General features: G+C 34.2%; 1 protein-coding gene across 1 annotated transcript; it reads right to left on the bottom strand.

The window, feature by feature from the left end:
- Positions 1–838: 838 nt before the first annotated feature.
- On the bottom strand, positions 839–4,426 carry LOC7460443 (transcription factor MYB63). The gene is made up of 3 exons (XM_024595213.2): positions 4,151–4,426; positions 3,882–4,011; positions 839–2,119 (listed from the first exon to the last, which is right to left on the bottom strand). The coding sequence occupies exons 1-3, from the start codon at positions 4,281–4,283 to the stop codon at positions 1,174–1,176; spliced, it is 1,209 nt and encodes a 402-aa protein (XP_024450981.1). The 5' UTR covers positions 4,284–4,426; the 3' UTR covers positions 839–1,173.
- Positions 4,427–12,010: the final 7,584 nt, after the last annotated feature.

The raw sequence follows: 12,010 nt of genomic DNA, 5'->3' as shown, positions 1-12,010 counted from the left end.
TTTATTGCTGGAGGTTGACCAAAAAAATTAGGAAAAGACAATTTGTATTAATGACTTAAGTATTTGCCTAACTACTTTAATTTGCTCGCATTAAATTTGAGTCGAAGATCACTTCAATGTCAGCCTTGCACGGTTTATAAGGAAATTAATATGCTATTTTTCTTGATTTTTTAAGTATAAATCCTTTCAGAAAATTAAGATTTCAATATCGACTTCAAGAAGTTGATTTAATATATATATATATATATATAGTTAATTAAAGAAATATTTTATATTCCTTGATTTTTGAGTATAAATCTTTGAGGAAAAAACTTAATAGCTTTTATATGGGGAAAAAAATCACTTCGATATCTCTTGGGAGACGAGAGGTTTATTTAATTTTGCAGCCAATTTTCCATAGCTATACTGTATGTGGTCCATTCTGATTTCTCTTCTGTTGGAGGATTATTTTCTTTCTCTTTTTTTTCTACTTTATTATTATTATTATTAAGTAAACGATATGCGGTATTAATTTTAAGGGATATAACTTAACCGGTCAGGTTTTAGATTTATTTTCTAGAGATCATCAGTTCAAGTTCTGTAAATCTTAGGATCACTGGAAATTTACATGGTTTTAATTTTAAAACTCGTATAATTAATTGAGATGAATGTAAGCTGATGAAGATATAAATGTTATATTAAAATCAGACAGATAAATCACAGATCGACCCATGCGAGGGCTTAGATGATAAAACTGACAGAAGAATTGAAAGAAGAAGGCTAGGCTAATAATACAATCAACTGCATAAAAGTCTTGTAGGATTTAAGTCAAAGAATATTTAATATATTTTTCCAAATTAAATAAATAAAATTGAATTTATTTAATTGAAGACATGTTTATTAATCTAAGTAAATTATACCGGTTCTTATTTTTAATTAGTTCCGGCGGACAACTATATATATTTATCTTAAAACAAATGTTTGTTTCTCTAGTTAACAACTAATCAACCAAGAGCTCGGTTTCCTAAGAGCTAGCTGCTGCTCTCGCATCCTGATATTTTACAAACAGAAATAGGAAATCAAACCAACCGAGAATTAATGCTGTCTGCTAGCTAGCTATATAGTATAATCAATCTTTCCGGTAGACTAATAGGAAATCAAGAGAGAAGCCACGCAGCCATGGCATTTTGCTTCTCATAGTCCAGTGCCTCCTCCTCCCCACTCCACCTGATCGCTCTCCCACAAGCAAGATAGCATGTTGTCTTCTTGAATCAAATGATCTCCTCCTCCTTCGACATGTCCTCCCATCACATCATCCCAGATCCAATCATCAAAACCTGATATACTTATTGAAGAACACGAGTGCCACTCACCACTCTCTCCATTTGAGCTCAAATAACCAATGGAGTCATAAACTGTTTTGTTTGGACTTAAAACCCCATTTTCTCTCTCTTCACTGCGAACCACGAGACCATCTTGTCGCTCCTCATTTAATGTCGAACCCCCATTTGGATCCAGCAACTCCTTGTCCGTAACCTCATCAAAACACAGTGTGTTCTCAATGCCTTGATAGAATGGCCCTGAGCTGTCATTTTCTATCTCGCCAACACTAGGGCACAACATTGAATTCCCACTTGTAATTTCGTCACTGTGGCTTACGACCAGGGTTGCTTTCTCCCCACTTGAACCCACCATTCCTCTTCCAGTTTCTGGATAGGGACTTGGCATAACGAGGTCCATTTGTTCCTTATCATCTTCACATGGATCCCAAATTACCGTATCATTGATTGCACTTGACAAGGTTTCTTTTTCTATTGCTGGTGTCTGCAGCAATTGCATGACTTCAATGTTTGAATTATGGCAATTACTGGTATTGTTTTCCATGAGAGGTTTCTTTGTCGACGCCCTGGTGGCATCTTTTGGAGTGTGGCTATTTTTGTTTTTCTTTACTGCAAATCTACCTGCTCGACCTCCTTTTCCTTTGGTTAACACGCCCTCCTTGGCTGTTTCCGTGATCAATGGTAGACTTTCACTTGCAGACCTTCTAAAACTGTGGATCCTTCTGCTCAGATGAGAATTCCAGTAGTTCTTTATCTCATTGTCCGTTCTTCCTGGTAAGTAACTGGCTATCAAAGACCATCTGAAGCCATCGAAATAATTAGCGATGAACATTAAATGCCATATTCCCATACAAATAAAATAAAATAAAATATAATGCATGGCAAAAGTGGTGACCCACCCTGCTCCTTTATGGTGGGAAAGAAAACAACGTCATCAAAATAACAAAACTGTGTGATCAGGAATCATCCAAAAATTTAGCTGGGGATCTTTTCATTTATAAAATTTTCTCTAAACAAATCCAATGTGTGACTAGAGAGCAGGAGAAACGTCCCCAGTTCCGTTGGTCATGGTTTCCTCGTATATATACCCTTAAGAAGTAAGTCGTCTCCATAACTCTATCGGCATATTGTCTCATCTCTATCCCTTTTATTTATATATATATTTTTATTATTAATTACATAACATGTTTAAATTAATGTTATGATCAATATTTCTATAGAACAACTGATATAACCATGGATTGCAAATAAATAGCATACCTTAAGAAGAAATGATTAAAATATAAGTAAATATATAAAAGATTTAGAGCATGACATGAGTTATTAACCTGCAATGAACATGACATAGCTTATGGAAGTATAAAAAGAAACGATAACGCTAGCTAGCATCAGTAACGGGCTGCATAATGGCTGATATCATCGAGATGCTTGCAAAATGTCATATCGATTTAAGAACATATTAAACACACAGCGGGTATGTCAAACTCCGTCGTTAACAGCTAGCCTGTTCTTTAAAACCATGTTAAACACATCTATGACCAGTAGAGGGTAGCTAAATAGCATCGGCCAACAGGGGCAGGACAAGTTCGATCAGAAGAGATTAACATTTAATTAATTAAACTCACCAAACCCCTCCCGAGCGAAGCTAGCTAGGGATAGTCACTAACTAAGTAATTAATTAACCCATATATATATATAACACTAAGTGAAGCTTCTGCTAGCTGTCATCTTTTAATTATTAATTAAATCACAGCGTCTTGCGATTAACCTTGACTCGGTTCCCAACTCCGTAGAGATCTCAATCTAGCTACCTGAGTCTGTTTCACTCACCGTTTGTTTCCCTTTCATCTTGAACATACACTTTGTAATTATGCAATTCTTTAGCTACTTCCCCCCCCCCCCCCCCCCCCCACTTTTTTTTTATTACCAATGGATATACATTACTGGGAATTCTTAAATGATTTGGAGTAATCTCATTTTTTTTTTAATATATAGTTACTACAGCACATGAATTATGAAAAACGTCATAAAAATCTTAAATACTCGAGTAAATAAAAAAGACGTTGTGGAAAACATATATTTCTTAGATATATTCTTTCTTTTTCGTAGCAAAGGCTGTGATGATTCCAGTCACCTAATTAGGCATTTACAACATTGTTTTTTTCTAGTTCACTACGCCAAGGCAGGCACGGCCATTTTTCTCTGTGGCCTGCGTATCATAGCAAAAAATATTAGAGGTTTTATTTAAGTTCACTTTGCCTTTGAAATGAATATCACACGGGTAGCATATGACTATTTTCTCCAAAGATGCTTTCTTTTTCTTTTTTCTTTTTCTTGACAGCAATTTTAGAGTTAAAAAAATGTTGTTGTTTAGTGGCCATCATTCCAGTTCTTTCCCAACTAATTTACTCACTGAACATTTATGAAGGGAGATTCCAAAGCTGTCAGGAGAGGAAGTGAAAGAAAAATAGAAAGGTAAAGCAATGAAAAGAAAGCAGGAAGGAGGGACCAAGAAGTTGAAATAACTAATGAAGGAAAATGCTGCCCTAATAATGCACTTACCTGTTGCCCAAAGAAGCATGCAATTGCACGATGATCTCTTCCTCCTCTGTCGATATGTTTCCTCTCTTCAGATCAGCTCTCAAATAGTTAATCCATCTCAGTCTGCAACTCTTCCCACACCTCAGTAACCCTTCAAAATGACAAAATAAAATGAAAACAAATCCCATGAAAAAGTCAACAACATGCTCAATGTAACATTGCATTCAATTTCAAAAGAAACAAGCTCGCAACCCATAACGAGCGACGTTCTTTTGAACAAGCAAGTATACCTGCATTCTTGGGCATTGACCTCCAAGACCCTTCTCCATTAGCTTGAATATACTTGGCCAATTTCTCATCCTCTTCTGCAGTCCACCTCCCTTTCTTCAAGCCCACTTTTTCACAACAAGGTGCCCTTCCCATTCTGTATCTAGTGAGAAAGGGCTGTTGCTACAGATTATAGTGTGTAACTTTTGGTGTAGACGAAAAAAAGTGTAACTTTGTATTATATAGCCAGGAGAGCCAAGTAGGATTGGTTCTTTTTATAGACGAGTGAAATGTTAAATTTGTGGCGGCAGACTTTACAAGGAGAGGGACAGCGAGGGTGGGGGGCTAGTGCTGTACATAGATCTGTGGTTGTTCGTTGGGCCACGTGAGCAACAAAATAACAACACATTCGTGGCATATCTCCACCGTCGAGAACCTGGTGCATCTTCACGTTGATGCCCCTTGCACAACTGTAGAACCCATGATAGCTATAACCTATGGTTTACCTACCTGTAGTTAAAATTATGATAGAATTTATTTATTAAACTTTTTATCTTTTAAAAATTTATTTTTAACATTAATATATTTAAATAATTAATTTAAAATAAAAAAATTAATTTTTAACGGTTAGACTAAAAAATATAAAAAGAAAAAGGGAGTTAAATTATTAAAAAAATATAAAAAGATAAAAGCTAATATATTCAAATTAAAAATAATTAATTATTCTAATATATTCAAGTTAAATTATTTTTTAATTTTTTAGAATAGCTAATATATTCAAATTAAAAATAATTAATTATTCTAATATATTCAAGTTAAATTATTTTTTAATTTTTTAGAATTTATTTTTGACATAAATATATTAAAATAATTTAAAAAAATTAATTTTTTTAAAAATATGGTTGGACTACAAATTAAAAGTACTAAAAATTATAAAAATAAAATAAAAGGACGTGAATTAATTTATCAAAATTAAAGGAATTGAAGAAATGCTTTGAATCATTCTTTAGGATTTTTTCTTTCTAACGAAATATATATACAATAAATCTTTTATCTTCATAGAGTGTTACAGTCTAACAATATTTTTTTATTTTGCTCCCTTTCTTTTTTTTATATAGTTTTTTTAGTGTTTTGAATTATTAAATTCCTTGGACCATGTACTTAATGATTCCAATACCTTTTTGTATCTTAATCTTATTCTATACATGTTAGTTAGGAGATTTATTTTGGGTGTTTTGCTGAAGAGAACATGGAGAGGAGATTTTTTTTATCGACGTGAGTGTTCGGGTCAGCTTGCCCGCATCTCGACTAATCCCACAGGCCCTAAAGTTAACGACCATGTAAGCCTCCAGTGGCCTTAAGGTTTGTGTGACTCGAACTGGTAACTTCTAGGGAACAAACTCAGGACTTAACCAATTGAGCTACACCCCTCAGGATTTTAGAAAAATTACATTGAGCTAGCACTGACAACCCCATGTCCATTATATGTCTATATATGCTTTCTTTCTGCAATACCGTTTTGTTAGGAAGTACGTGGACATATAAGTCGATGATGAATCCCACTTGATGTTAGGAAATCTTTAAATTGCCCAAATATATACTCTCCCTCATTCTTAGTTTGAATTTGTTTGATTTTGCAAGAAAGTAAGTTTTCAGCAAGTAGTTTAAAACGAATGAAGCAAGAGAAAACTTCAAATGAATCTAGAGTAATCGTCAATGAAAGAAACATAATAACGACTCCCATCATTAGACACAACTGGTGATATCCATACGTTTGAATGAATAAGATCAAGAGGAAATCCATAAACTTTGTCTGAGAGAACAAAATGTGACTGAGTACTCTTTCCTAGCTAGCCTGTAAGATGAGCAAACAAAATCACAAGGAGTAGTGCCGATGATGGGAAGATTAAAGGAATTGGTTACATTTTTTATGACTTGTAGAGACAGATGGCCAAGACGAGCATGTCACACATCAACAAAAGTTTTAATTCCTATAAAGGAAACAAGGGATCGAGTTTTATTTGCAGAATTAAAAGACACATGAATGAGATATAGTCCTTCTTCACTTGGCCCTTCTAGTAGTGTGCATTCTGTTTTGCTATCCTTTGTTGAATAAAATGAGAGAAGTAGGAAAATAGATAACAAGATGACATATTATTTTGCAGAACTGAGTTGCTTTATATAGGCAAGTCAGTTAAATAAAAATAGGAACTAATAATTACATTCATTATTCTAGCCATAAAATCCTAAATAGACTTCTAAGAATAGGAAAACAATATTGAAACTAAACAATCTAGAGAAGAACCGATAAACAAAGTTAACTTGGTCAGTTATTTTGATTGACTAGTGTTGTAGTTTTAACATCCCTTCTTAACATCAGCGTCTTTTCTATTAACCATCCCGAGCTGATGACAAAAACTTTCAAACTTATTGCCACTCAAGCTTTTTGTAAACAAATCTGCAACTTGATCTTTTGTGTTAACATGTTTCAACTCAATTTCTTCTTGCAGAACCTTTTGTGATAAAATGATAATGCACTTCTATGTGCTTAGTTCTTGTATGAAAGACTGGATTTTCAGCCAAATGTATTGCTGATTAGTTATCACAATACAATGTAACTGCTATCTTTATTGGCTGACATAGATCCTTAACTGGAGTCTTGTATCGTTCTTCTTTGAGAATAGCTTGGCAAATGTATCCCAAGCTTCTTTGGGAGTTTTGGCATCCCTTATATGCTCCAGCATATCATCGTCAATTGTTGTCTTCAAAGCGAACAATGATTTGCCCATTTTAATCTTCCACTTCCTCAACGTACCATGTGTGTCTTCTGCTTCTGGTTGTAAAGTTTCACTTTCATTGACAACCTTCCACAAATCTTGACCTTGCATGTAGGATCATACATGTAGACCAAGTGTTGTAGTTAGTATGGTTGAGTTTTTTTAATTCTGCTAAGAACTTATAGATCACCCATTTTACAAACAGAAGAAAGAAAATACACAAGAATATAACGCCCATGATTGTGAGGCTCTGATATCAAACTGTTGAATAAAATAAGAGAAGTAGGAAAATAGAGAACAAGATGATATATTATTTTGCAGAACTGAGTTGCTTTATATAGGCAAGTCAGTTACATAAAAATATAAACTAACAGTTACATTCATTATTCTAGCCACAAAATCCTAAACAGACTTCTAAGAATAGGAAAGCAATATTGAAACTAAACAATGTGCAGAAGAACCAGTAAACAGAGCTGACTTGGTCAGTTATTTTGCATGACTAGTGTTGTAGTTTTAACATCCTTCACATAATAAGGTGTTGGGGAAGCCATATCACTACTGTCATTGGTGATATGCCTATTTGCTCCACTATCAGCAACCAGGTATTATCTTCCAGCATGGAGCTACCATGGCAACAAGTTGAGTGGGAGGATGTTGATCTTGGTAGTTAAAGTCAAACTTGTGGAAGAAAACTTAGGCAATGTGGTTAATTTTCCTTTGGCGAATTTGACAAGCATAAAGATTAAGAACTTCACTGTTCGAATTTTGATTTTTTATGAATGGTTGAAAATCCCCTTGTAATTGAGATTAACGAGCCATCATAGCAAAATTGCCTATCAAATAGTTCAAGGTTGATAAGTTAAATTTAATGAAAATATTAAATAATTTTTCATGATTTATATATTTTTTGTTATGTTTAAAAAGATTTTCACAAAGTGAAGTCGTTATGCCATGAAATTTCTAAGTGGGATCCATAAGCTCCCATTCAGGAAACCAGGATGAAAAGAATTGTTATCCATGGTTTGAGATCTAAATACAGGGGTTTCATTACTATAGTACATGGATGGCAAGATCAACCATCACTTGTTGAGTTTGAAAATTTGCTTGCTGATCAAGAAGCTTTAGCTAAGCAAATGGGAGGAGCCTCACTAAAGAGTGAAGAGGAAGCACTCTACGCCAACAAAAACAGTGGGAATTTCAAGCAGTATGGAAATGGTGGATTTAAAAAGCACAATGACAAGATTAAAAATCATCATGGTGTAAGAAGTAGTCGTGCAATGAGAGGTTGGAAAAATCAGGGTAACAATAAGAAATTTGAAGGAAAATGTTACAATTATGGAAAGAAAGGTCATATGGCAAAATTTTGTACGTTGCGAACAAAGTTCATGGATAGTAATGCTGTTACTTCTAAAATTAAAGATGAATGGGATGTTGGGGCATTATTTGTTATAGAAGAAGAAGATGATGAGCTAGCCTTTACAACAACAATATTTGATCAAATCAACTATGAGAAAGATTGGATAGTTGACTCCGGTTGCTCCATCGTATGACTGGAGATAAAGAGAAGCTATAAAATTTGACAGAATATAAGGAAAAACGTGTGGTGGTAACAGCTAACAACTCAAAATTACCAATAACTCACGTTAGTAATACAATGGTCTCTAACTATTACAGTGATAATGAGGTATCACTTCAGAAAGTCTATCATGTTCCATATATGAAGAAAAACCTTCTTTTTGTATCATAATTAACATCTTCAGGGCATTTTGTTTTGTTCGGTCCACAAGATGTGAAAGTATATCACAATCTTGAGATTGCAAAAGAACCACTGATAAAAAGGCAGAGGCTAAAGTTAGTCTATGTAATGTCTGCAGAAACTTCATACATAGACAAGACAAAAAAGAACGAGACAACAGACTTATGGCATATGCGTTTGAGTCATGTTAGTTATTCTAAGCTAGCTGTAATAATAAAGAAGTCGATGTTGAAGGGACTTCCTCAACTTGAAGTAGGAACAGGCATAGTGTGTGTAGGATGCCAGTATGGGAAAGCTCACCAGTTGCCTTATGAAGAGTCCAAGTTTAAAGCTAAGAAACCACTAGAATTAGTCAACTCCGATGTTTTTGGACTTATGAAGCAAGCTTTTATCAGTGGGATGAGATACATGATGACTTTTATTAATGATTTTTCAAGGTATGTGTGGGTTTATTTTCAAAAAGAGAAATCTAAAACCTTTTTAAATTCCAAGAGTTTAAAAGTGCAGCAAAAACAAAGATTGGTGAGAAAATTCATTCTTTACACACAGACAACGGGGGAGAGTACACATCAGACGAGTTCTTTAATTTTCTACTGGAATATCGAATACATCATCAATTCACATGTGCCAATACTCCACAGCAGAATGGCGTCGCAGAAAGAAAAAACAGATACCTCACAGAACTCTGCTGCAGTATGCTCTATGTAAAGAATGTTCCAGGATGTTTTTAGGCAGAAACAATAAAAATTGCCTTTTATGTGATCAACAGGCTTCCTTGACAACAGTTATGTTTCCTTTCACCTTTTGAAAAAATTTGGAACATGAAACCTGCAGTAAGTTATTTTCGTGTTTTTGGATGTGTATGCTATGTGTTTGTTCCTGATCATTTACATAACAAGATTGATAAGAAAGCTATGAGGTGTATTTTTGTGGGATATGACAGTAAAAAAAAAGGGTGGAAATGTTGTGATCCTTTAACTGGGAAGTGCTACACGTCACGAAATGTGGTGTTTGATGAAGCATCCTCATGGTGATCCTCAGAAAAGAAGACATTACCAGATTCAAATTCTTTGCATTCTGTCCAACTTTAACTGGATTTAGGTGAAGGAGAAGTTTCAGATGATAGCAAGCACAACGTCCTTAGTGAACAGGTGTGGATGAACAACCAAGTGAAGAAGAAGAGCCTAGCAGAACAGAGGAACCAAGACGATTAACAAGAATTAAAAGGCCAAATCCTAAATATGTCAATACTGCTATAACAGAAGAAAAAGACGCAACAGAACCTGAGACATTTGAAGAAGCACAACTCAGTTTGGAGTGGAATAAAGCCATGGAAGAGGAATTTGCTGCCTTAGAACGAAATCAGACCTGGGAACTTGTACCAAAACCAAAAGATGTGAAGCCTATTTCTTGCAAATGAGTTTACAAACTAAAGCGTTGCACAGATGGATTAATTGAAAGATACAAAGCACGTCTGGTAACTCGAGGTTTCTCTCAACAATATGGACTGGACTATGATAAAACATTTAGTCTAGTTGCAAAGATTACAACTGCCAGAGTCTTACTTGCACTTGCAGCTAACAAAGGTTGGAGTCTGTGGCAAATGAATGTGAAGAATGCGTTCTTACATGGAGAGTTGGATCGAGAAATCTACATGAACCAATCGATGGGATTTTAGAGTCAAGATCATCCTGAATATGTCTATAAGTTACGAAAGACACTTTATGGATTAAAATAAACACCAAGAGCCTTGTGTGGTAAAATTGCAGAATTTCTAACTTATAGTGGCTATTCAGTGACATCTGCAAATTGTAGCGTGTTTGTCAAATCAATTTAACACAAAGCTAGCTATTGTGCTAGTATATGTTGATAACTTAATCATAACAGGAGATTGTGAAGAAGAAATTCTCCTAATAAATCAAAATTTGTCAGTTCGCTTTTAAATGAAAGAGCTCGGGCAACTCAAGCATTTTCTTGGTCTAGAGATTGATTATACTCATGAAGGGCTGGTTCTTCATCAGAAAAGATACTCCAGAGATTTATTGAAGAAGTTTGGAATGGTTAATTGCAAACCAATCTCGACACTAATGGAAGCAAATGCAAAAGTTTGTGCTCTCGAAGGGAAGGATTTAGAAGATGCAACAATGTATCGACAATTGGTAGGCAATTTGATTTACTTAACTTTAAGTAGACCAGATATTTCTCATGCAATTGGTGTGATGAGTCGATACATGCAAAATCCAAAGAAACTTCCATTTAGGCTATGTTTGTTTCCCGGAATTCACTTTCCGGGAAACCATTTTCCAAACTTTCCTGTGTTTGTTTGCCATTAGGAAAGTTGGTCAACGAAAAACACTTTCCAGTCAAAGAAAAATTTGGCTTGGTTTCCAGGAAAGTGTTTTCCTGGAAAATTTGAGCGGAAAACACTTTCCGGAAGTTGTGAAAAATTTAGAAATGTCATATTATTTGCTGATTATATCAAATTTGGTCCTCAAACTTTTGATTGCTATATATATTTTGTCTTAAATATTTATTTTTCAATTTCATCTCTTAAAATTTATTTTTTATTTTAACTTTGGTCCTCATTTTTATAATTGTTATTTGCTTTTCCCTTATCATTTTTTTATTGAAATTTTTTATCTATCAAATTTGGTCCTCATTCTTTTGATTGTTACTTATTTTATTTGAAATAATTTATGAAATGTTTATTATTATTATTTTAATTTCTTCATCTTTCATTTTTTTTATTTTTTAGATTTGATCTCTATTATTTTGATTATTATTTATTTTATTTGAGATAATTTATGAAATTATATTTTTTTTCAATTTCATTCTCATTCAAATTTTTAATTTGTAAGATTTGTTCCTCATTATTTTAATAAACTTGAGAAAAATAAAACATTAATAAGTTATTTTCCAGCTCATTTTTCATGACATAACCAAACACTGGAAAGTGTTTTCCAACTTATTTTTCATTACACTACCAAATATCAGAAAATAATTCACTTTCCCGGAATTCACTTTCCAAAAGAAAACTACTTTCTAGCAAACAAACAGGGCTTAGAAGCAGTTCAGCGAATTTTAAGATATGTGAAGGGCACACTCGATGATGACATTCTTTATAAGAAGGATGGAGACCACAAACTAGTTAGTTTTTGTGATGTTGACTGTGCAAGTGATCATGATACTCGACGCTCAACTACCGGGTATGTCTTTATGCTTGGAAGGAGAGCAATCTCTTGGTGCAACAAAAGACAACCAACTGTGTCATTATCAACGACTGAAGTAGAATACCGACCTACAGTAATGACAGCACAAGAGAGCACTTGGCTCATATGATTATTGAATAT

Source organism: Populus trichocarpa, chromosome 2 (genome assembly GCF_000002775.5).
Source record: "Populus trichocarpa isolate Nisqually-1 chromosome 2, P.trichocarpa_v4.1, whole genome shotgun sequence".
In the NCBI taxonomy this organism is placed as follows: Eukaryota; Viridiplantae; Streptophyta; class Magnoliopsida; order Malpighiales; family Salicaceae; genus Populus; species Populus trichocarpa.
This window is presented reverse-complemented; position numbering and strand designations above follow the sequence as displayed.